The 23552-nt window shown below is 38.8% G+C and overlaps 1 protein-coding gene across 1 annotated transcript in view; it reads right to left on the reverse strand.

The window, feature by feature from the left end:
* The window catches only part of SI (sucrase-isomaltase), a 210546-nt gene that overhangs the window by 160397 nt on the left and 26597 nt on the right, over positions 1-23552 (reverse strand). Inside the window, 11 exon segments of the mRNA XM_075863657.1 lie at positions 3159-3283; positions 7925-7981; positions 9207-9291; positions 10633-10787; positions 12400-12516; positions 14006-14177; positions 16048-16165; positions 18019-18103; positions 19158-19271; positions 21548-21667; positions 22797-22928. Coding sequence (XP_075719772.1) covers positions 3159-3283; positions 7925-7981; positions 9207-9291; positions 10633-10787; positions 12400-12516; positions 14006-14177; positions 16048-16165; positions 18019-18103; positions 19158-19271; positions 21548-21667; positions 22797-22928 — 1280 coding nt within the window.

Raw genomic sequence — 23552 nt, forward strand, 5'->3', positions numbered from 1 at the left:
TTTCTCTTGAAAAAAGCTCTGTATTTCTAGACGTTTTTGAGTTTGTGTGTGCACATACCCTAACTCCCATGGACTTCAGTGGAGAGAGTTGTGCACAAGTGCAGCCAAGTCTCCGGTGAAGCCGATGCAGTTGGCAGCTACTCAGGAAACCCCCATTATTACAATAGGTGGGAGTCCCAGAGGTGGGCCCCATTTTAATGCATTTATGGCATATCTTCTGTATTGAGATGGGAAAAACCCTTTGAACATTTTTTGACCATTGCCAAACTATTTTCTTATAATTTGACCTAAAGTTTTTTAAAGAAGCACTCCAGCTATTTGTTTTGCCTATTTAGTGCAGCATAGGCAATTATTAAATAATAATGTAGAGGCTCCTGTGTGTACTTTGTGTATAACTGTTTTAGTAAATTGTTATTTATGGATTTTCTGCCATCTTATCTCCTTTTTCCCCTCTAATGCAGCCTACAGTTTCCATCATGCCTCTAGCTTTGCAGAGGCAGAGGGGATCTATCCCAGCACTTGCTGTGATAGATAAGTGACAAATAACTTTTTTCCTCACATTGCAGAGTCTCAGTTTATCCTATGTTGCATTAGCCTGTCTCCTCTCCATTCTGCTCGTGCTAGATGTCTCCTTGCAAGCAGGATAAAGCAGTGATAAGCTGCATCTAATAGGAATACACTGGAGATTCTGCACAAAGTACTCACAGATAGTGTAGACCGTCAATGTGAGTCAGTGAAGTTTTATAACTCTGAAGCTTTTCATAGTATTGGCTCACCTATTATATAACGGCACTCCTGCTCCCTAAGGCCTCATGCACACACCAGTATTCTCGTCAGTATTTTTCTTCAGTAGTGGGTCCAGAACACGGAAGCGGTGCAAATCTTTACATTATAGGTTTTCTCTGTTTATGTTCTGGCTTCCAAATACTGAAGGAAACTACTGACCAGAATACTGACGTGTGCATGAGGCCTTGGATAGAAGAAGATATCTCTTCAGTAGCACTATACAGGTGGCGTAGCTAGGAAAATCTGGGCCCCATAACAAACTTTTGATTGCCCCCTCCCCTAGGTGCCACACACAGCCCCCCCTTTTAGATAGTGCCCCCTTTAGAGAAAGCCCTTGTAGAGTGTGCCATACAGCCCCCCTTGTAGACAGTGATATACGGACCCCCCTGTAGACAGTGCTATACAGACTCGCTGTAGAAAGTGTCACACCCCACTTGCAGTAAGCACCCCCACCTCCCTCTTGAAGATAGCACCATACAGCTCCTCCTATAGATAGGATAAAAGAAAGCACAGTCCGTAGATATAGCCATACACCCCGCTGTAGATATCGCCATACAGCCCCCCGGTAGATAGTGCCATACAGCCCCCCGGTAGATAGTGCCATACAGCCCCCCGGTAGATAGTGCCATACAGCCCCCTGTTGATAGTGCCATACAGGCCCCCATTGCAGAGTTCTCTATAGCCCCCCTTTAGATAGTGCCATACAGCCCCCCTGTAGATAGTGCCATACAGCTCCCCCTGTAGAGTTCTATACAGCCCCCCTGTAGATAGTGCCATACAGCCCACCTGTAGATAGTGCCATACAGCCCCCCCTGTAGATAGCGCCATAAAGCCCCCCTGTTGATAGCACCATACGGCCCCCTCTGTAGATAGCGCCATATGGCTCCCTGTAGTTATCGCCATACGGCCCCCTGCTTATAGCGCCATTCGGTCCCCCCTGTAGATAGCGCCATATGGCCCCCCTGTAGATAGCGCCATATGGACCCCTCTGTAGATAGCGTCATACACCCCCCTGTACATAGCGCCATACATCCCCCCTGTAGATAGTGCCATACAGCCCTCCACCTGTAGATAGCACCAAATAGCAACCCCCTTCCTGTAGATAGCCCCATATAGCGACCACCCCTCCTGTAGATAGCGCCATATATCGACGCCCGCTCCTGTAGATAGCGCCATATTACGACCACCCGTCCTGTAGATAGCACCATATAGCGACCCCACCTCCTATATATAGTGCCATATAGCGACCCCCAAACAAATAAAACAAAAAAATTCATACTTACCTAGGCCCCTTTCCCGCGACGAACAGAGCGAATTAATGCAGACCGGATCCTTGCGTTGGCTGGCCTGATCCAGTGACGTCATCAGGCCTGCGCAGGGATCCTCGAATGTGGCCTGTAGCCTAGTAAATGGCAGAGTAGGGGAATATCTGCCTGCTCTACCATAGTGTTCAATAGTATCTGCGTCCTAAGGACGCAGATACTATTGAATGTGGCGTCGCTACGGCGCCACCAGGGGTGGTGGGGGCCACAACGGTGGGTGGCACAGGTCCCATCCTGTCGAGAGCCATGTAGCAGCCGCTATGGCTGCTACAGCGGTAGTTACCCCACTGGCAGTATATGCATGGGGACATATAGAGGAACAAGTAGGGTGGAGCTGGGTAGGGAGAGAAGTGGTCTCAGAGCTGCCAGATGGAGTTTGATGGGTGATGATGTCGTCCTGTAGTTCACAGAAAGCTATCTGCACAGGGGAGAGTGACCTTCTGTCTACACATGAGAGAATGCTCTATTTTGGTGTAGATCTCATGGCACAGCTGCCCATAATGAAATGGTTCAAAATGTATAGCTGTAACTGAGCTGGGAGGAAACAAGACATTGTGAAACAAGCGCTACTTCAAATGTATCCTTAGTGAAATGGATAAGTTACATTAACCAAGCATTCCATTGTTTTGTGTTTTTTTTTTTCTTCTATTTTTTTAAGAAGGAATAAGAGAATGTTATTGAATTAAGCATTGTTTAGTGCACTGTATGCTAAACCAACCTAAGTAATAAAATATTCTATAAGCTACATATTGTAAATGAATAATTTTTAATATAAACTGAATCCTATATTTTTCCATTTTTAAACAAATGTAATGAATGAATGCCGCCAATGCATCACAACAATGGTCTGTGATTATAACATTTGAATGAGTCCAGAGAGAAGTTATATGAGGATATATAGGAGAAAGTCTGGCATCTGCAGGTGCTCAAATATAACAAATGATAATTACATAGTATAAACACCGGAATAGGTATTAGGACTGTTGTTGCTTCCATGTGCTGCCAAAATATATCATCTTTTTCAATGCCAATCAAGCTTGTTATTCATACCTGGCTTCAGTAGTGACATCTGGTTGCTGAGTGGGAAATATATAACCTCCTCTGAGATGAAGTCCAAGTTTGTCTGCAGGGAGTTGCATGTTCACACGTTGCTTTCTGTATTGGTATTTTGAACCCTACAAAGAAGATCAATGCAGGAGTCCATTAGTACCGTATATTGCTATTTAGAAGAGCTTACAGGCAAAATATGCAAAAAAAAAACCAGTTTCTAACTAAATAAGTTATGTTTTACATCAAACTGTGCTTGATAATACTTACATGTCACATTGCTACACTGTGTAACAGAAAGACCTGTCTGTCTATTATATCAGTATTGGGATTTTCTATTGTCTTCCAATATTATGACATAGCCTCTCTTAAAATATACTTCTAGCACTATTCAGGGGATAGACCAGGTGGAAACATAGCATATGTGCAGCTGCATAGGGCCCTGTAGAGAAAGGGGCCCATCACCCACTCTATACTTAATTGAAAGTAAACGACTGTTAAAGATTGCTGTAGCTCATAATTACGCTTCATGCACACGGCCGTAGTTTTTTGTCTGTGTGCTATTTTCAATTATATGACCCCATGCATATGACCGTGATGTTCACAGATCCGTGTCGGGGCCATGAAGTTAGGCATCAAAAACTCAGGACAAGTCATTTTACGGTTTGTATTTGCTGCATGACAAACTGGTGACATCAATTTTTTTAGTTGTGGATCCCTGAATACTAATGACACACGAAAGCACTAAGGAAATTATTTTTGCGGACAAATGGACCACAACTGAACCGTGGTTTTGTGGACCACAAAATCACTATAGTGCATTAGGCCTTACTGGTGTATTTCAATTCACCAATAAAATTGTCACACCATTAAATGACTCTATGACAAGCAAACAACTTTCAACAAACTAGCTAACAAGGAGCCCAAATAATTTCCTTGCTCAGGAAGCCTATGTTGACTATGTCTGCCCCTGATATAGACCAATATTCAACACAATACTACCTTGCTAGGATGATATTGACGATAAAATTATATCCTGGTCATGTGATGGACACACAGGTGCATGGCACGTTACAGTTATAGTATGTGTATCAGAGCTGTGTCTTCTATTGATCCCAGCACCTGTGCGTCCATCACATGACCATGGACAGAATTGAATCCACTGGAAGTAAACAACAAATGTTCCTACTGAATAACAACAAGCAGAGATCTTGAAAACCGTGAGCAATTAATGCAGAAAGTATTTTGGAAATTATACAATATGCAATGTTAAATACTTTTGTGTCAAAAAAGACAAAAGTATTGTAGATATGATACCTTTATTAACTAACCACAAAAATGATATATGCAAGCTTTCAGAGCACACAGGCTCCTTCTTCAGGCAAGTTTACAAATGAATGACTTAGAAAAAAGCACAACATTTAGATGTTACACAAAGACAATTAGTACATGAAGTGATATATCATTAAGATAAGCCGGGGCAATAAAACTGAGGTAATAGGGGTGATGACTTAGGAGTTATTCTGATGGGGGATGTGACGTGTGTCCATGTAGTGGCTCATAAATCCTGGTGTTAGATTGAGGCCTTGTGTCAATGACTGGAATTTTATCATCAGTTTAAATTCCCAAATTTTTCAGGTCCAGAGAAGTGTTTTCCCACGGGTGTATCCACCTCCTGTTTTATTGGATGTCTGTGAAAATTCATGCCGTATTTTGTGCTTTGTTTCTCCAATGTAGATTCCTTTACTGATGCACCTTGTACACAGGATCATGTACACTACGTTGGCGGATGTACATGAGAATGTGCCAGTGGTTTTATAGTCCTGCTACGTGTTTGGTATGTGGATGGTGTTTGATGACAAGATGTTGGTACAGGTCTTGCATTTTCTACTGTTGCAAGGAAAGGTGCCAGTCTCTGATGGTGATGAGAGGGCACTTCTGACCAGGAGATTCCTTAGGTTTGGTGGCTGTTTGTATGCAAGGAGAGGTAAATCTGGGAATATTTCATTCAGTTTATTTGTTAAATATAGGTTGGAGATCAGCAGTAATCTTCCTCAAGTTGTTCATTTGTGGGTTGTATATGACCACTAGGGGCACCCTGCTGTTGTCTTCCTTCTTTTTGTACTCCAGAAGATTGCTCCTTGGAGTTCTTGTTGCTCTGTAGATCTGATCATCTATATTCCGTGGATGGTATCCCTGTTGTAAGATTGTATTCCTCAGTGACAGCAGGTGTTGTTTTCTGTCTTCACTGTCTGAACAGATTTGTATGTAGCGCAGAGCCTGGCTGTAGATGATGGAATTCTTTATGTGTCTCGGATGAAAGCTGTTCCATCTCAGATATGCTGGACGGCCTGTAGGTTTATGGTAGATTGTGGTTTGTATGGTATTGTTTCTCATCTCCAGGAAATGAAGTTGAGAGGTTGAGTAGTTGAAAGTGAGTTTGATGGTAGGATGGAACTTGTTGAAGTTTTCATGGAAAGAAAGCAGTTCATGTTCAGAGCCCATCCAGATTATCAGCAGGTCATCAATGTACCGGAAATATGGTAGAGGTTTAGTTGTGCAGGTTAATAAAAACTCCTCCTCTCGTTTGGCCGTAAACAGGTTAGCATATTGTGGTGACATTTTGCTACCCATAGCGCTTCCCATACACTGCAGATATATATCTGTGTCAAATGAAAAATAATTGTGATGGAGTACGAGCCTGATGAGTTGTAGGGCTGGCCCTGTCGATAGATTGTTCTTTTGAAGAAAGTATTGGCATGTGGCTATGCCATCCTCATGGGGGATGTTAGAATACAGAGACTCCACGTCTTTTTTGACACAAAGGTATTTAACATTGTATATTGTTTCTGGCTAACACGGTGCTACACTATTTTTTACTGTACTTCGTGGAAATTATACAAAAAAATTGCATTCATTTGCTGAAATCAGAAGACCACTTGAAGAAACAGTGATTTGAATGGAACATCCTATTGTGAGTGATTTATTTATTTTGTTGTGTAAACAATGGTTCCTATTCTAGCAAAATATAACTACAGCTGGCTCAGAGATCAGGTGAGTAAGTGCCAGTTCATATCAGCGCTGACTTCCGTTCATCTGTTCCGTTCAACCTTTCCATTAGAAAATCATACGGTTACGTCATAACCATACTCAACGAGGGTCGGCAGTATGTTACAGACGACACCCCACTGCAATAGCAACCGCAGCATATAAGCCATCAAAAAGGGGGGCAGCACCTTCCATTAGCCCATCAGCCCCCACCACGTGATCGCAAGGTGATGATGGTTGTCATGGCATCCTGGGTGCCTAATAGGCATCAAAATGTTACCAATAAAAACTACAGCTCATCCCGCAAAAACAAGTCCTCACACAGCTCAATTGACACCATTTTTTTTTAACAATTAATTTTTTCTCTGTGAGTAAAAAAAGTAAAACATGAAAAAAACTATATAAATTTGGCGTTATCTTATTGATGCAGAATAAAGTTAACATGTAATTCTTTCCTTGTGGTGAGCGTGGTAAAAATGAAACCTAAAGGCTATGTACACATTTAAGGGCTTTTTTTCTTCTTCTAATAAATAGATCAGTGTGATTAGTGTAACTTCCTAATTAGTTTTTATTAATAATTTGTTTTACTTTTGGACATACAGCTGCTCTGTATTCTCTATACAGAACAGCTGTATTGTTCGCTTTTCACTAAATCCATCAGTCCCGCGGACCCGATGGGTTCAGCTGTCGGTGGGTCCTGAGTGTCTCTGACATGTAGGATCCAGCTGTAAACTATCACATTAAGTTATGAACTTAGATCTGATCGATAACAGCTGGATCCTGCATGGAACCGCCGACAGCTGAACCCATCAGGTCCGTGGGAGTAACGGATTCAGTGAAAAGCGAACGATACAGCTGTTCTGTATAGAGAATACAGAGCAGCTGTATCTCCAAAAGTATATATTTTTTTAAAATAAAAACTAACTAGGAAGTTACACTAATCAAACGGACTGATATATTTATTAGAAGAAGAAGAAGAAAAAAAGCCCTCAAAGGTGTGCATAGCCTTAAAAAAAAATCTATGGAGGAATCACAGTTTTTTTCCCATTCGACCCCACAAATAATTTTTTATTCAGTTACCCCATACATTATATGAAATGTATAATGTACAGTGCATATAAGCTTCTACGGGATAGAATTGTGGCAAAAAATTGTTCTAGCATATGTCTGCCATGTCTGGATTACTCTTACAGTACTGTAGACAGAACAACAGGCAACCCCAAAAAATGTTGAAGTACTGTATGCTTTTTTTTTATAATGGAAAACAACAGCAGACATATTTAAACATATGATATGGGTATATGTTTGCACACAGTTTGGATCCACCTTATAAATGCAAAATAAAAGCTTTACATCAACAAAAATCTATATGCAATTGTATGTATTTGCATCTCATTTCTTGCAATATACTTTATTTTTAAGTTTAAAATGTAATACTCACCTCTCCTTCATTGATGTGAAATTATAGGCACCAGCATAGTCTTATGCTATTATTTCCCCCCATATTGTCACTGGAGGGGAGCAGTAGTCTGAAAGTCAGGGCGACTTGCGCACCACAATTACCACCTAGATCACAGTATCAGCTAACAGCTACTACCACAATCCAATGGAAAATAGGATGTGAGGACTGAATGTATTTATTCATTCCTGACCCATTTCAAAAGTGCCTGCAACATCTAACAAATAGAAAGTCTCTACAAAAAAAGCACTTAGTGACTTACAGTTTCATAATCATACCACACGGCATCAGGAATGTAGGCATTAGCAGATACAGAATACTAAAATGATAAATAAATGAACATCATTACAAAATGTATAACAGACATGTATTAGTTAATATATATTTCTTGATGAACGCAAACTAAAAATGATGACAGGTCACCTTCAAGGTTAGGCTGTATGCTGTTTTTGTCAAGATGTATGACAGCAATTTTTTATGCAGTTTTTTTAAATTACAGTCAAATATTTTACTGCAAATGTAAAACAAAACAGAAGTGCATTCAAAATTACACCAAAAACCACTGTAAATTTGCCGCAAAAGCAGCATTAATAAATAGGACTTAAAGGCTATATACATACACCCATGGGAACAAACTACAAACAAATTCTGTGTAGTGTAATCCTATAGTCATACTTTCTTCTGTCCCCTATTTTCTCCTAACATATATTTGGTAGCGTATTAAGAAGTAGGGGGACATATGGATGGAAGTGTGGTTGCAAGATCAGACTACAAAGTTTGTTTATGGTCTATAACATATAAGGGTTTGTCTACACGTAACAGAATTGCTGGAGAAAATTTTTGCAGCAATTCCACAGAAACTAGCAGGATTTCCACTGTGGAAAAACCGCACCATTTCCTGCATTTTTTTACTGCAGAAAATGGTACCGAATTTGCTGCGTTTTTCTCAATGCTGGGAGATAGTGACATCTTCTCTGACAATACAGCGATTCTGTCCACTTTCCGCAGCAGGAATTGACTTGTTGCGGTACAAAAAATCTGCACCGCCGGTCAATTTCTGGTTGGAAATTTTACGCAGCGTGTGGATGAAATCTGTTAAATCTCACCGACTTTGCTGCTACTGTATTCTGCTGCGTATTTTCTGTCCGCAATTCCGGACAGGAAATACGCAGCAATTCTGCTACTTGTGGACAAGCCCTAACAGTTGTAGACACACAAAAACGTAGACAATTTTGCTGTCATTCTCACAAAACTGCTGCAAAAACGTTGCAGCAAACCAGATTTCTGTAAACATGAGACAAGTAGAAATATGCAAATATATTTTATTTTATGGTCCACTTAATAAAAAAAAAGGTTTATAAATTTACCCTGACAGAAACAGGAGACATACATTTTCATAACCATTAGTTCAGTCCCCAAACATTTTATGTGAACCTAAGTGAAAAATATCCATGACTCCATCCAAAGTATGTATTACATAGATAAATAATTAATAAAACAATCATGTACAGATATACAGAAAAAAGAGAGGCAACCATATTCACCTGATCGAGTACAGGTGTTATAAGAAGGCCGGGTCCCCATAAAAATTGTCTGTCTACCGCCCATGTTTCTGGATCAGAGTAGAATCTACAAAGAAAAGATTAGATAAGATATGTTTAGTCAGATACAGCTGTCATAAAAAAACACTGATAACCTATCTTCTTATTTCATCTGTAAATATGCCATTTAAGGATGGAATTCCACAGGACATTTTGATTGTGTTTTTACCACTTTTTACTATAGTTTTGTAGACATTTTCATGTGCCTTTTAACTGCTGTGAAAAACGCATGCTTAGGAATAGTATGCGATTTACCGTGAATCGCCAGGGTTTTGCGATGTGGTTTTGGCTGTGCAGTTATCATGTCCTTCGCCTACAACAACTGCACAGCCAAAAAAACAAGGCGATTGGTGGTAAAACGCATGCGATTTTTACCATGCGTTTTTCACAGCAATTAAGAAGCATATGAAAATCACTACAAAACTGCAATATAAACGCAGTAAAAACGCGTTTAAAATGCCCTGTGGAATTCCAGTCTTAGTATATATCTAGAGAGCAGTTACAGGAGTCTTAGGCCAAATGCACACAATGCGTATTACGTCCGGATTAGCCGTGCAGGATTTTCCTTCGTCAAATCCGCAGCAGAATACAGTACCAGCAAAGTAAATGAGATTTTAAGTAATATCATCTACACGTGGTCTAATATTTCCGCATGTAAATTTACCTTCGGTGCATATTTTTAAATCTGCAACATGTCAATTTATATTGCATTTTCTCCTGCGAATTGTATATGACAAGTTTATAAAAAAAACAACCAAAATCTGCAGCATAAAGCCGCACCTACTTCCACATCAAAATGTGAAAACCACACCTAAAAACGCATAAAAAAGCTCTATTGGGTGTGGATTTTACCAGCGGAAATACCTGCGTTTACTAATACTATTTTTGCACCAAATTCTGCAACATGTGCATGTAACCTTAAAGTGAAGGTTCTTTGTGGAGACATTTTATATATTATGAACAGCGTAGCAGCTATTCTTCAAAATACATGAATGGCAGAAATTCTAATAATATCCCAGAAGCCTTTGAGGGAAATTAGAATCCTTGTTAATACAGTACCTTCAGGCTCCATCTGCACAATAACATTCTACTCATGGTGGATGTGGCGATGCCATGGTGCATCCCATAAACCTCTCTGTGAAGTTCATTCACAGAACACAAGCTATCATAATTGTGGCCTGTATTCTGCTGCTACAGGGCAAAGGTGAGGAACAAGCCTGAAATTATGCTTAGGAATGGTTGAACTTAGTTCTTTAAAGTTGCACCAGTGTGAATCTACACTAGAGAAGCCTTTTTGCTTCCACAGTGCCTTAAAAATAAGGTTTTGACAAATGACCCTTGGAAGGTAGAATTTAATTACAGTACTTACTCATGAAGTAGAGGCCTCACCACGGTTTCTCCTTTAGTGTGTGCTTTGTAGAAAAGAGTGTAAAGGTATGGAAGCAGGGTGTATCGGATGTTTAAATAATGCCTTGCTGTCCTTACAAGAAGAGAATCTGCGCCAAAGGACGCAGGGTCCTGTGGCTGAAATTTAAGAAATTAATGAAAGAAGTATTATTTTTAATACTCAACATATGCACGATTTATAGTATAAATACAGTACTGTGATCAGAGTTAATGTGGTTGTTTTCATTTAAAGGGGTTCTCCGGGCATTTTATATTGACGGCCTGTACTTAGCATAGGTAATCAATATAATTTCGGTGTGGATCCAACTCCAGGCACCCCTGCCGATCAGCTGATTTATTGGGCCGCAGCGTTCGTCGCCGCGGCCTTTCCACAGTTTACATGCACAGTGCCGTAAATATTCGTAGTGGCTGTCCCTGGGATTGCAGTTCCGGTCCTATTCAAGTCAATAAATGTGAGCTGAAATACCAGGCACAGCCACTACGGAGGCCTGGTAGACATTGAAGAGACAGCGGCGATGAAAACTGTGGACCCTTCAGTAAGCTGATTGGCGGGGGTGCCTTGAGTCATCTATCTGATATTGATGGCCTTTCCTGATGAAAGCCATCAATATAAAATGCCCAGAGAACCCTTTTAATTTCTGTTTTTAGATTTTGTTCTTTTTGTTTTATTTTTAAAGGTAGGGCTTAAGTTGGTACAGCAATATGCTTAACACCACGGGACCCGCTTCTGTAACCTCCACCGATCACAGGACATACGGACATGTGTTGTCTCACGACCTAATGAAATCATTGTTAAATATCAAGTTACATATAATCACTTATAAACATGACTACAAATGCATCTGTTTACTAATATTCTGTTAATGCAATTGAATATTGTTGCATGTGTTCGTACTGTTTAATAATCTCCAGTTTTCATGTTGCCACCACACTTAGGGTATGTTCACACGGCCAAATTTCAGACGTATACGAGGCGTATTATGCCTCGTTTTACGTCTGAAAATAGGGCTGCAATACGTCGGCAAACATCTGCCCATTCATTTGAATGGGTTTGCCGACGTACTGTGCAGACGACCTGTTATTTACGCGTCGTCGTTTGACAGCTGTCAAACGACGACGCGTAAATTTACTGCCTCGGCAAAGAAGTGCAGGGCACTTCTTTGCCACGTAATTTGAGCCGTTCTTCATTGAAATCAATGAAGCACGGCTCAAGGTTTACGAGCGTCTCAGACGCCTCGTAAATTACGAGGAGGAGCTTTTACGTGTGAAACGAGGCAGCTGTTAACAGTCTGTCTTTTCACACGTAACTGCCTCTCAGCGTGTGAACATACCCTTAGGCTCGGTTCACAAAGAGTTTTTTTGCAGGAGGAAAATCTGCCTCAAAATTTCCGTTTGGAATTTTGAGGCAGATTTTCCTCTACCTGCACGCCGATTTTATGCACGCGATTGAACGCCGCGGGCATAAAACGCCACAAAATACGCTTTCTCTGCCTCCTATTGATGTCAATGGGAGGTCAGAGGCGTAAACGGCCGAAGATAGGGCATGTCCCTTTTTTTTCCGGCGAGCCGTTTTTTTCCGCTCGCGGGAAAAAACGCCTCCGCCTCCCATTGAAATAAATGGGAGGCATTTTAGTCCGTCTTTTGGCACATTTTCTGACGCGGTTTCCGCGTCAAAAAGCTCGTCAAAAAACTGTGTGTGAACCCAGCCTTACAGGTACGAAAAAGTTACCTTGTAATTCTCAGCATTGTGATTTCTGGAAAATGGATAAAATGCCCCAACTTGCATCCATCGTCTACATAGCTCTTCAGAAGAGTCATCAAAGAAGCCACAAATGTCTGCACCAATCTACAGAAATAATGTTGAAACGTTTATTATACCAATATAATATGTATTGTATATAAAACCTATGTATATCGCATATGCTTTCCCACGACAAATGTCAGTTTTAACTACAACTACGAATTATATAATTGAAAGGCAGAGGAGAATTTATATTAGTCACTGCTGCTTGCCTTTCAATAGGTCACTGCTTCTCCTTGCAAGTCTTAAGGACTCTTAAGAATAATGTTCCATGGGGAAATTATGAAAAATAGATTTTTTTCCAGAAAGACATGTACTGTGTCACTAATGCAGTTATAGGTGCCGACCCTGTACTTCAATGGACATTAACTTACAGGGCAGTCACCTATGGGTGGAAGAAGAGAGAGACAGTTTTCTTTCCTGTAGAGGAGAGCTATTTTGCATATCATTGTTGCCTGCAAATCCATAAGCAGAATACAAGCTAGTTTCATTGCCTACATTCTATTCATGGAGCAGCATATACTGGCTGACGTAAATCGGGGATGATGAGAATAAAGAAGGGGCTATTTAGCGTTTTGGTTTGATTATCATAATGTTCCTACTGAGTACAAAAATAAATACAATACTAAGTAAGGTTTTGTTCACATCTGCGTCGGAGGCTCCGTTAGGGGCCTCTGTCACTGATTCAGCAGGGATTACCGGATATTAGCGGAGACAATAGCACAACATGTTGTGCTATTGTGTCCGGTAAAATCACGGACACCCCAACGAATTGCCGATGGAACCTATTTAAAGTCAATCGGTTCCGTCAGCCACCAGCAGTGTCCGGTGTTGCTTCCGTTATTCCCTTGTTCTGCTCCTCTAACGGAGCAGAACAATGGAATGTCACAACGCAGGTGTGAACCTAGCCTTAGAGGAAACTGTTGGCTATCCAATTCTTGATACGCAAGTGAAAATTCTCCAAACATACAATACATTTTCTGCAGACAAAATATTGAGATATATTGAACTGCTCCCTGTAATGGCTTTATTTTATCTTATAATTCTTTTTATACATTATATATTTATTATTATTATCATTTTTTTAAATAAAAGTTTTATGTTCCTCATAACCCGTTTAGTATGAATTACTATATGTGTAATTATTTATTGGTAAATGGGTTATGCAGTGCAATAATTCCCCTTATTTTCCATAATCACTTTTAGGAGTGCAATAATTATCTTTTTTGTATTGATTTCATTTGCAATTAATATTCTATGACGAATATGTTTAGATTCATATTTTAGTCTTTATTTTAATTATAGACCACTCTTACCATTGTATATACAGTTCTCTGCTTATAAAGCATTTATGACACTGAAATAATTAGCTGTAAATGTTGCCTATTTTTCTGCTGCTATTGATGTTGACTGTCATAAAACATCCAATTGGCAATAAAATGGATCAGAATGTTCTACACAAATAAACTCAATTTACTGCTAATTCCCATAGATGACCATTTGTTTTGCAAGCTTATTTATGTAATGTGCTTACATAAGGTATTCCAAAAAGACTGAACTCAAGCATTCCTGGTATAGCCCATTTAATATCATTCCAGTTGGCAGCATTATCTCCAAGCCAATGTCCTGAGTATTTGCCTGATCCAGCAAAAGTAGATCGAGAAAAAATGATGCTTCTTTTTCCAGGGAAAACAGCTTTGATGGCTCTGAAAATGAAAAGCCATAATAAAATGTAGCTTACTGAAACTATTATCCTGATGACATTTATGCTGCAATGATTCCTTGGTTTAAACAAAATGCTAAAGATTGATAAATACAGTGATATTTCTGCTAATTTATAATCTTTATATAAAAATATATTGGAGGACTAAGTGTGTTATAAAGTGTAAGAAAATTCTAATTTTGTATTTTCCATCACAGAACATATACATACACCACTAGTAATAGACAAGTAAGTCCTTAATATATAATTAATGATTACGTCAGTTTGAAAGATATTCATGTTAAAGGTAGACTAGAGAAAAGTAAAGTTTACCATTGGTAAGGAATAGCTAAAAACTAACGCTCTGCAGGAGTTTCCTTTAAACCCCTTCCAGCATTTAAATATACTATTAAGTCCTAATTGCAGTGTTCTGACCATAGTACATCCACTGGTGGCGCGGACTGCTGTGCCTGCACCATCAGCAGCGGTTGCCAGCTTTAATTTACATCCGACATCCCGCTACAATGGCCGGGACAAAAGACAACTCTGATCTCGGCCATTTAAACCATTAGATGCCACGGTCAGTAGTGACCACGACATTTGAGTAGTTAGACCAAGAGAGGGGTCTCCTTTTGTCACCCCATCAGAACCCCGCAATGCGATCGCGGTGAGCTAATGGGTTGCTATGGCAGCTGGAGATCTAACGAAGGCCTTCATGTCTGCCGTGGCTATATGCCTATTATGTCATGCCAAAGGCATTGCCTAATATATTGCCTGTTAGTTTATTACTAATATGCAATAGTGCATTGGTATACCAAAATGGTGACATTAAAATACTTCTACTACAAATAACAAGCTATTTTACAGTTGCAATAAAGCAAAAATAAAAAGAGTTATGGCTCTTGGAATGTGGTGACGCACAATTGAGAAAATTCCTATGATCCTTGACTCTAAAATAATAATTTAGTAGAAGATAAAAAGAAGGAATACATCGGGCGTAGATGAGTATAAAATAGACATTTTTTTTAAACATATAATGTGTTTCGAGGCAGCTCTGACATCTTCATCAAGATAAACCTAAGGAAGAGGTCAGACTGGCCTCGAAATGCGTCATATGCTTGAATAAATGTCTATTTCATACTCAACCTACACGAAGGTGGTAGCGCCCAATATAATTCTGCTTTTTACCTTCTACTAAATGTTTCATTTGTGGCCCTGTATCCAGAGGCCTTCAGGCTGGAGCAGCTGTTCAACCGATTGTATTTCCATCCCATTTAATGCTAAACTCTTCACAGTGTTTTGCATGCCAATTGCACAATCCATTTTGGTGACCATATTTTTAATGGTTTCATTACTTTTGTATCCCAAGATTTCTTTAGATTATGGAGCGCTTTTTCTGCTATTAAAATTTTTGGGATTAAAGTAGATATTTACTTCCCAGAGAGTTTGAATGGAGTGGCAGCATTGTTGCTCGACTTCAACTCCATACAAATTCTCATGACCATGGTGAGGACAAACGGGGAACTCAGGACTCCTGTTTTAGGCATAATGGAGGCCCAGTGGGGGGGCCCGCAGCTATCATACATTTATCATCTATCCTGTGGATTGGTGATTAATGTATATGGTGAAAAAAATACATTTAACATGAATGTCGAGATAAAGGGTTGAATATCAGCTAATATTTTTATGGCCCTAAATAAATTAGCTGCTCCATGAATTAAAATCTTTGCTATGTCCTGCCTAATGACACATATAAGCTACAGTGGAATTTAACACAATCACACAATGGCCTTACACCTAAAATGATATACAAACATGAAAAGTTTTATGATAACATTTTTCATAAAATAACAATAATAATAATTTCAACTTACTCTTCTGTAGATAGAGTCATTGCATATCCATACAAACTATGTACATTATAATGGGAGCCCCAAGCTTGTTGTGCATCCATACAGAGCGTCTTCGAAAACATTACTCGATCCATAATTGCTTAACAAAAAAAGACACAGATATTTTCTCATGCAGAAACCTTTAGCCACATTTTGTTCATCTAATTCCCGCAAAGATACTTTTCTAAGAAGAGTGAATTATAAATGTGCTCGTTCCTTGATACATGACCATGCAGCTTGTACTAAGGCTTTTTAATGAACATCATAGTTCAAAGTGATCAATAAGTCAAGCTGCAGACAAACTCTGTCATTAACCTTTACAACCACTATTAAAATATTTTGGAAGCACTTTTGAGGTGACACGATAATTAGTGTCTAGCTTATATGTTGTTTATTAGGCTTTAAAATAAATATAAAGTAGAAATGGGTTACGAAGATCAGTTTAAGAAGCTGTTTTTTGTACTTTTTTTTATTCTGATATATCAAGGGAGATTTTGAATTGTACAGGAAAATTATTACTCTGGTATATAATCAATTACAAACATAGCTTGACTTGCTAGACTAGGTCCACGCTACGTTGGAGTATTACTTTTGGCCGCTTGTATTGTTCCGATGAACATTTGCCCCAAACATATGCAACTGTATGCCTATATACAGTAGTTGTATATATCTGCCATTACACCCATAAAAAGACAAAAAATATACCGTGCAGTACATATTTTTTAAACATGCATTGAAAAGCAAGACCGACTAGGCAAGGGAATACCGAAATGTACTCGCCAAACATATGCCAAAATGACACTTTTGTGGCAAACGTTTGGCTAATGATAGCAAAGACACACTGGGGAGATTTATGAAGACTGTCTTTTTTGTATGCAGGCCTCTTATTAAATTAAGCGCATCTCCTACTGTCCGTGCACCTGAAAGGGAAATCTATGCCAGCTAGGACCTATGACAGTTTCTGGCGTAAATTATAGTAAATACATACGGTAGGTCCGCGACAAATCCCGCTAAATTTTTGATGAATTTGTGACTTTTCTATGCCAGCAAACTGCCGTAAAAAAATTGATAAATTACCCCCACTAGATGTATATGTCAAGAGAATAAGTGCAACCTAGACATAAAGCCCAGACATGCATTACTATTATTTTAAATGACCACTGTGCACACATAATACTGTATTACTCCTATTGATTGTGGTGATAAGGTGGCTTCACATAACATTCTACATTACAGCATTCAACAACTCCAATATTTCATCTATAGAATCTTCAGATTCTATTACATTTTTAAAAATCACAATCAATGAAAAATCGTATTAAAAATTATTTTTAAATAGTATTTCATGGTTCACTTCCATGTTTATTAGAAATCTGAAAAGCCTGAAAGACTGTAATAATATATGCAATATCTTTACTTAATTGTTAACTAGAGAAAATCAATGCCATAAAGTGGGGAATTAATCATTAACATGACAGCTTATTTATGCTAGAAAGGCTTCCGTACAAATCTGAAAGAAAGAGGTATCATATGCCTGTTTGGGCACCTGCACAAGGGGGGAATAAGTACATATTTTTCGTACATAAATACAGACGGTAAGTCTGCAGTGTAAAACAGTACCGGCAAAGTAGACGGGATTTTAACAAATTTAATCTACATGCTGCGTACATTTTCCACATGTAAATGGACCTGCGGTGCAGATTTTTACATCCACAGCATGTCAATTTAAACTCTATATTTTCACTGCGTATTTAACTCCTTTTAATAAGTGGTGTGAAATTTGCAGTCAAAAATGCAAAGAAATTTGTAACAAAATCTGCATGCCTAGGATGTGATTCTTGCTGCGGAAAAGCCACAAATTTGCGGTTAAATCCGCACGCGCGTTTCCTGTGGAATTTTCCGTCCCATGTACAGGTGCCCTTATGCTATGATTGATACTTCACATTGTTTTACCAGGTGTGTATGGGGGATAGTTCCAGACGTTAACAGCACATCCATTTCTTGATCCTTTCAAAAAGTTGGAGACCTCATTCATATCCTGTTTAAATAATATCAAGATTATTCTCAAGTATGAAGGGGTTCATCAAGTCCATAGTAAGTGCAAACAATTTTGAAAAGTTTAGAGCTCATAGATTTTTACTGCCTCCTCTGTAATATTTACTCTGAATTCGTATTTTTTTTATATAGGGAGGAATGGGCGGTATGCTAAATTTTACCATTTAAATTCATGTTTATCCACTGTGTGCTCTAGTACTAGTTTTTTGGTCCTGGTACAGGAACTCTTTCTCCTTCTGTTCCAATATAAAGTGAATCAAGTATAAATAAATACATCAAGCTTTATAGGGAAACATTTCTTAAGGCACAATGGCTAGCTGAGATGTACACTACTGATCAATGTTTTTCCTTTTCATTGAATCTATGCCTATATTATGTTGTCTCTATATCATCTAGCTAATTTTAATTTCTTATTTGTGATCTATATCTTTTCTATCCACTCAAGGTCTTCCTCAGGCCTGTATCAGCATCTCAGGCTTTTTGTAGTAGTTCTGAGGTCACCCATGTAGAATATGTTTTCTCACACATGAGATACCTAGTGGCCAAATGCTTTCTTGTTTGTTATCTTTCTCATCTCTGCCATGAACATGAATGCTTGGATAGGCCAATCATGAATCTCAATTGCAATAGGGTGGATAAGCGAGTGTCATATCCGTGACCTCTCCCCGCAGAACTAAGGATCAGGCATTTTGAATACCCACATGTCCTATTTTACTTTTCCTCAACGTCAGACATTGGAGTACTGTTGGACTGTCCCCATTCACATTGTTGGTCAATCCTGCCGAAATTCAGCCAGCATTAATCTAATGTGTAATTGTAAGTCTTCTATAGTTGGCTGCTTATTGTTCAATATGCATTTATTGCAAAGCAAACATTTATTTTTTCATCGGATAATTGCCAGGTGGATCTCATAATCTTAAAGGGGTTATGCGGGGACAGTGTGTCTAAAGGTACAGTACATATCAAATACTATATTCAATTATCAATTTGCAAAAAAATTATATCATTTTAATAATAAAAAAATATATTTTACTTACAACCCATATTCCATCATAATTCACTTGCTTATAAAATTCCAGGCATTCATTCACCCACCACTTTGTACACTCATCATTAGTATAATCCGGAAATACAGTAATTCCAGGCCAGACCTATAATGCAACAAGTAACATGTTTAATGCCCTACTTTATGAAACTCTGCTTCCATGAGCTTTCTGTTCTGGAAAGCACTTTGTTTGAAACACTTCAGGGCATATTAGCTTATGTTAAAAATGAAACATACATAGGGAATAGTTGATTTGTTGACAGTTAGGCTGGATTCACACGAGCACATTACGTCCGTAATGGACGGATCATATTTCGGCCGCAAGTCCCGGACCGAACACACTGCAGGGAGCCGGGCTCCTAGCATCATAGTTATGTACGATGCTAGGAGTCCCTGCCTCGCTGCCGGACAATGGTCCCGTACTGTAATCATGTTTTCAGTAAGTTCCACGGAGAGGCAGGGACTCCTAGCGTCGTACATAACTATGATGCTAGGAGCCTGGCCCCCTGCAGTGTGTTCGGTCCGGGACTTCCGGCCGAAATACGTTCCGTCCATTACAGACGTAATGTGCTCGTGTGAATCCACCCTTAAATTCACAGCTTTATTTGTCACTAAAACCATATGAACTCGACTGACAAGGTTTTTCAGCTAATGTAGCTCTTATTAGGTTAATTAAAATAGAAATCCAATGATAGTTTACACTTTTGTTTCTTAGACATTACAATTAAGTTACATAGTTACTTAGGTTGTAAAAAGACACTTGTCCATCAAGTTAAAACTTCGTTGGATCAATTATACATCATTCATTAATTGATTATTTATAACCCTCTAATGCTATTTGTCAGTAGATAAATATCTAGCCCTTTTTTTAATGCTGTCATTGTATCTGCCTCTTGGAGAAGGGCATTCTATAGTTTAACTAACTGTAAAGAACACTTTCATATAATGATGTCTGAAACACCTTTCCTCCACACGCAATGAATGTCCCCTGGTCTTTTGTCCAGTTATTGGAATGAATAAACCAACTGACAATTCTTTGTATTGACCTTGCATACATCTATATATGTTAATTTAAGACATTTTAAGTTCAATTTGTCCAGCCTATTGTATGAGAGATCTCCCATCCCATTCTCAGACATTCACTGCCCTTCCTACAGCTTCCAGCCATCAAATTCCCACCTCTGGATCTAATGATAATAGGTCTACTAAAAAATGAAGAAGTCGTCTTCTAAAGTGTCATTTACATGACATGTGAAGCTTTGTAGATTTGATTTGGGGCTAAGTTTTGCCCCATAACAAATTAGATGTTAAATGTAATGTACTGTACAGATAGGATTGTGTTCATTAGTCTATTTATGAAGTGAGGTGGAGAGATTGAAGCAGCCAATGCTAGAGTGATTGTAGGATAGAATATGGCCGGTTGTAGTGTCCTACTTCTGGATGGTCGATTGTGGAATTTCACCAAATTTCAGAGAGCCGCAGACGTTAAGTATTTACCTTGAAGCTAGGCTAATCTTGTAAATGAGGGGCAGCTGATCTGTTGTGATTTCCAAGGTTTTCAATCTGGGAAGTTTATAATGTACTCTATTTATTCAATAAAATTGAATAGGTGGCATACTGTATTTTTTGGACTATAAGACACGGTTTTTATCTTAGAATCTATGCTGTAATCTTTTGCTGCGTCTTATCTCCTGAAGGCAAACAGATGCCAGGAGCAGGAGACTGAGCTCCGAGCTTCAAAGGTCCTTGCAGTGCAGTGAAATGGAAGCTGTATGTCTTGTGCTGTGTGTAAAATATCTCTGTGTTATCTGCTCACTGAACACACAGTCACATCTTACACACAGACTCCTGTCATCTCACTATTCAGTGAGCAAATAACAACGACATTAGTACACACAGCACAGTAAATCTGTGCAGCTACTAATCTGCAAGGACCTTCTAGCCACGCCCCTGCAAGAAGAGCAGATTCAATACTATTAACCCCTGCCTCTCCACATCTCTGATGTCTAGTGAGTTCAGGGGAGGGTGAGAGCACTATAGCTGCCAATACCTTGTATTTCTGTATCTGACATTGTCATGGGCCACTGTGGTACCCTATTGTCTCAATATAACCCAGGAAATGTACAGTTAAAGGCAAAACCTTTTTTTTCTCCTCTTTTATGCTACAATTTATGGGTGCATCTTATGGCCCAGTGCGTCCTATAGTCTGTAAAATATGGTAATTATGTTTGTAATTCTGTCAAAAACGAACATTTCACATCCCTAAATTTCCATAAATAAAGTTCAACACCCTTTTTTTTGTAGATTCTGTGAAAAACTGTTATTAATAATAACAATATTATTCGTTTTAATAATTTGAAGATTAAGTATTATAAATTATACCTCTCCAACAAGGGGGGTTCGTCCATCAGATTCATTTACCCACACTCCAAGTTTCTGTCCTCTTTCATATGCTTCATATGGAATATTACCCAGTAGATTTTGATTGGAGATAGCAGGATCCTACAAAAATAAAATACGTAACACTTTCCATATAAAAAAAAGAGTTACATTCTCTAACCTTATCCTTCATTTTAACTACCAGCATTTTACTAATATATTATATAACCTGAATAACTCAATTTAGGATCAAGAGCAATTCAGATAATAGTGCAAGACAGTTGAATGTAACTAAAACACCCAGCAACTGTATATTTTCAATGTCACCGATATGTTGGTTGCCCATGCCCTTTATTAAAAAAATACAGGCCGCCTTAGAGGGGCTGTCTCACGACAGATAAAGCCTTTATTAGGAGAGCCACAAGGGTGATATTCTCATTAGTTTGGTGTCAAGCTACCGAGATCCCTGGAAAACAGCTGATTTTGCCTGGCAACGATGTGGTCGGCTGCTCATATGTAGTATTACATGGCAGCCATTTAGATAAATTAATGTAATTCATGGACAGCCCAAGACTCTACACTCTGGGCCCCCTCTAGGATGTCCATATATCAAAATAGGGCATATGGACAGGGATGTTCCGATTGGACAACCTCTTAAATAGTGGATGGATTAGGATGACCCACGCTGGGAGGGTATTGTCAGGGAATTTGAATAGTGCCAGGTAACAACGGGACTGATTTGGTTTATATAAGTATTGGAGTATAGTGCATTATGCAGTTCCCTATTAAAGAAACATAAGTTCAACAAAGGTTTATGGAAAATGAGGGAAAACCATATAGAACTTCAAAAATCATAGTATTTATAACTTCTTATAAAGAGTTCAGTATGAATGCCTGTAACAATGTAAGATGTCATGTTGTGTTTTAATACTATAGTTTAGGAAGACTTTCAAAATGTGACATTTATTGTAATGCACTTAGAAATACTGTAAACCTTTTGAGTCATTTGAAGTTATAAAATACAATCCATCAACACGTTTGGAATATTAATGATACAGAAATAATTTTGCTAGAATTGCATTGTATAAGCTATAACTGTACATGTATATCCCCCAACCCTCAAAAAGATGGAGCCTGCTTACATGGTGCATGATCCAGTGGGAGACAAGGGTATATACTGTAAGACATGGTATGCAGATTCCTGACAATCTTTTTTAAAAGTTTAAAAGATATACTTCCCTTTTAAACTCACCAATATGATGATATATTTTTGACCATTGGCGTGCAGATTTTCAGCAAAGTTTGGTAGATTTGCAAACTTGTCTTTGTCATAAGTGAAATCCTTTCTATTTTCCATGTAGTCAATGTCAGTAAACTGAACATCCTAAAATAAGTGAAAAGCATACAAGAATATATACATGAGCATATCAATATATGCCAATATTTACCAATCTCATCAAAATAACATATTGCACAGTACATACTAAAATGAGCACAACTTATGGCATACTAGACAAACTTGTCTTCCTTTTGCTATGTCCCAGCTATTCAACATGTACACCAGAATTTTGCACCAAAATATGATTGAAGCTCAGGGTAAATATGTACAAAATGCATTACGCCACAGCTGCTATGGGGCCCATGAGATGGAAAACTCAACCCAGACTAGTCCTATATTCCCTTTCCTTTGGGCTGTTAACCTGCACAGGATTTTTTAATCTCTATAAACACCTCAACAATAGCCAACAACTGTGAGGAAGGACAAAATGAGGAAGTAACACTTCTTAACGAGAACCTTTCACTACCCCAGACATGTGTAGCTGAGTGCACCATCTTATAGGCGCTGCTGCACAGACCTTGGGGCACTTTGAATTAGCTCTGTAGTCTAAGCCGTTCTGGAGATATCTGTGTCGTTATAATTGGCGCACAATATGTAAATCAGCCCCTGTACTGTCAATGGGGCGTTCCTGGACATGGAAAGGGCAAGGGGACATGATAGTCAGAGCTC

The sequence above is a fragment of the Rhinoderma darwinii genome, chromosome 4 (assembly GCF_050947455.1).
Source record: "Rhinoderma darwinii isolate aRhiDar2 chromosome 4, aRhiDar2.hap1, whole genome shotgun sequence".
In the NCBI taxonomy this organism is placed as follows: domain Eukaryota; kingdom Metazoa; phylum Chordata; class Amphibia; order Anura; family Rhinodermatidae; genus Rhinoderma; species Rhinoderma darwinii.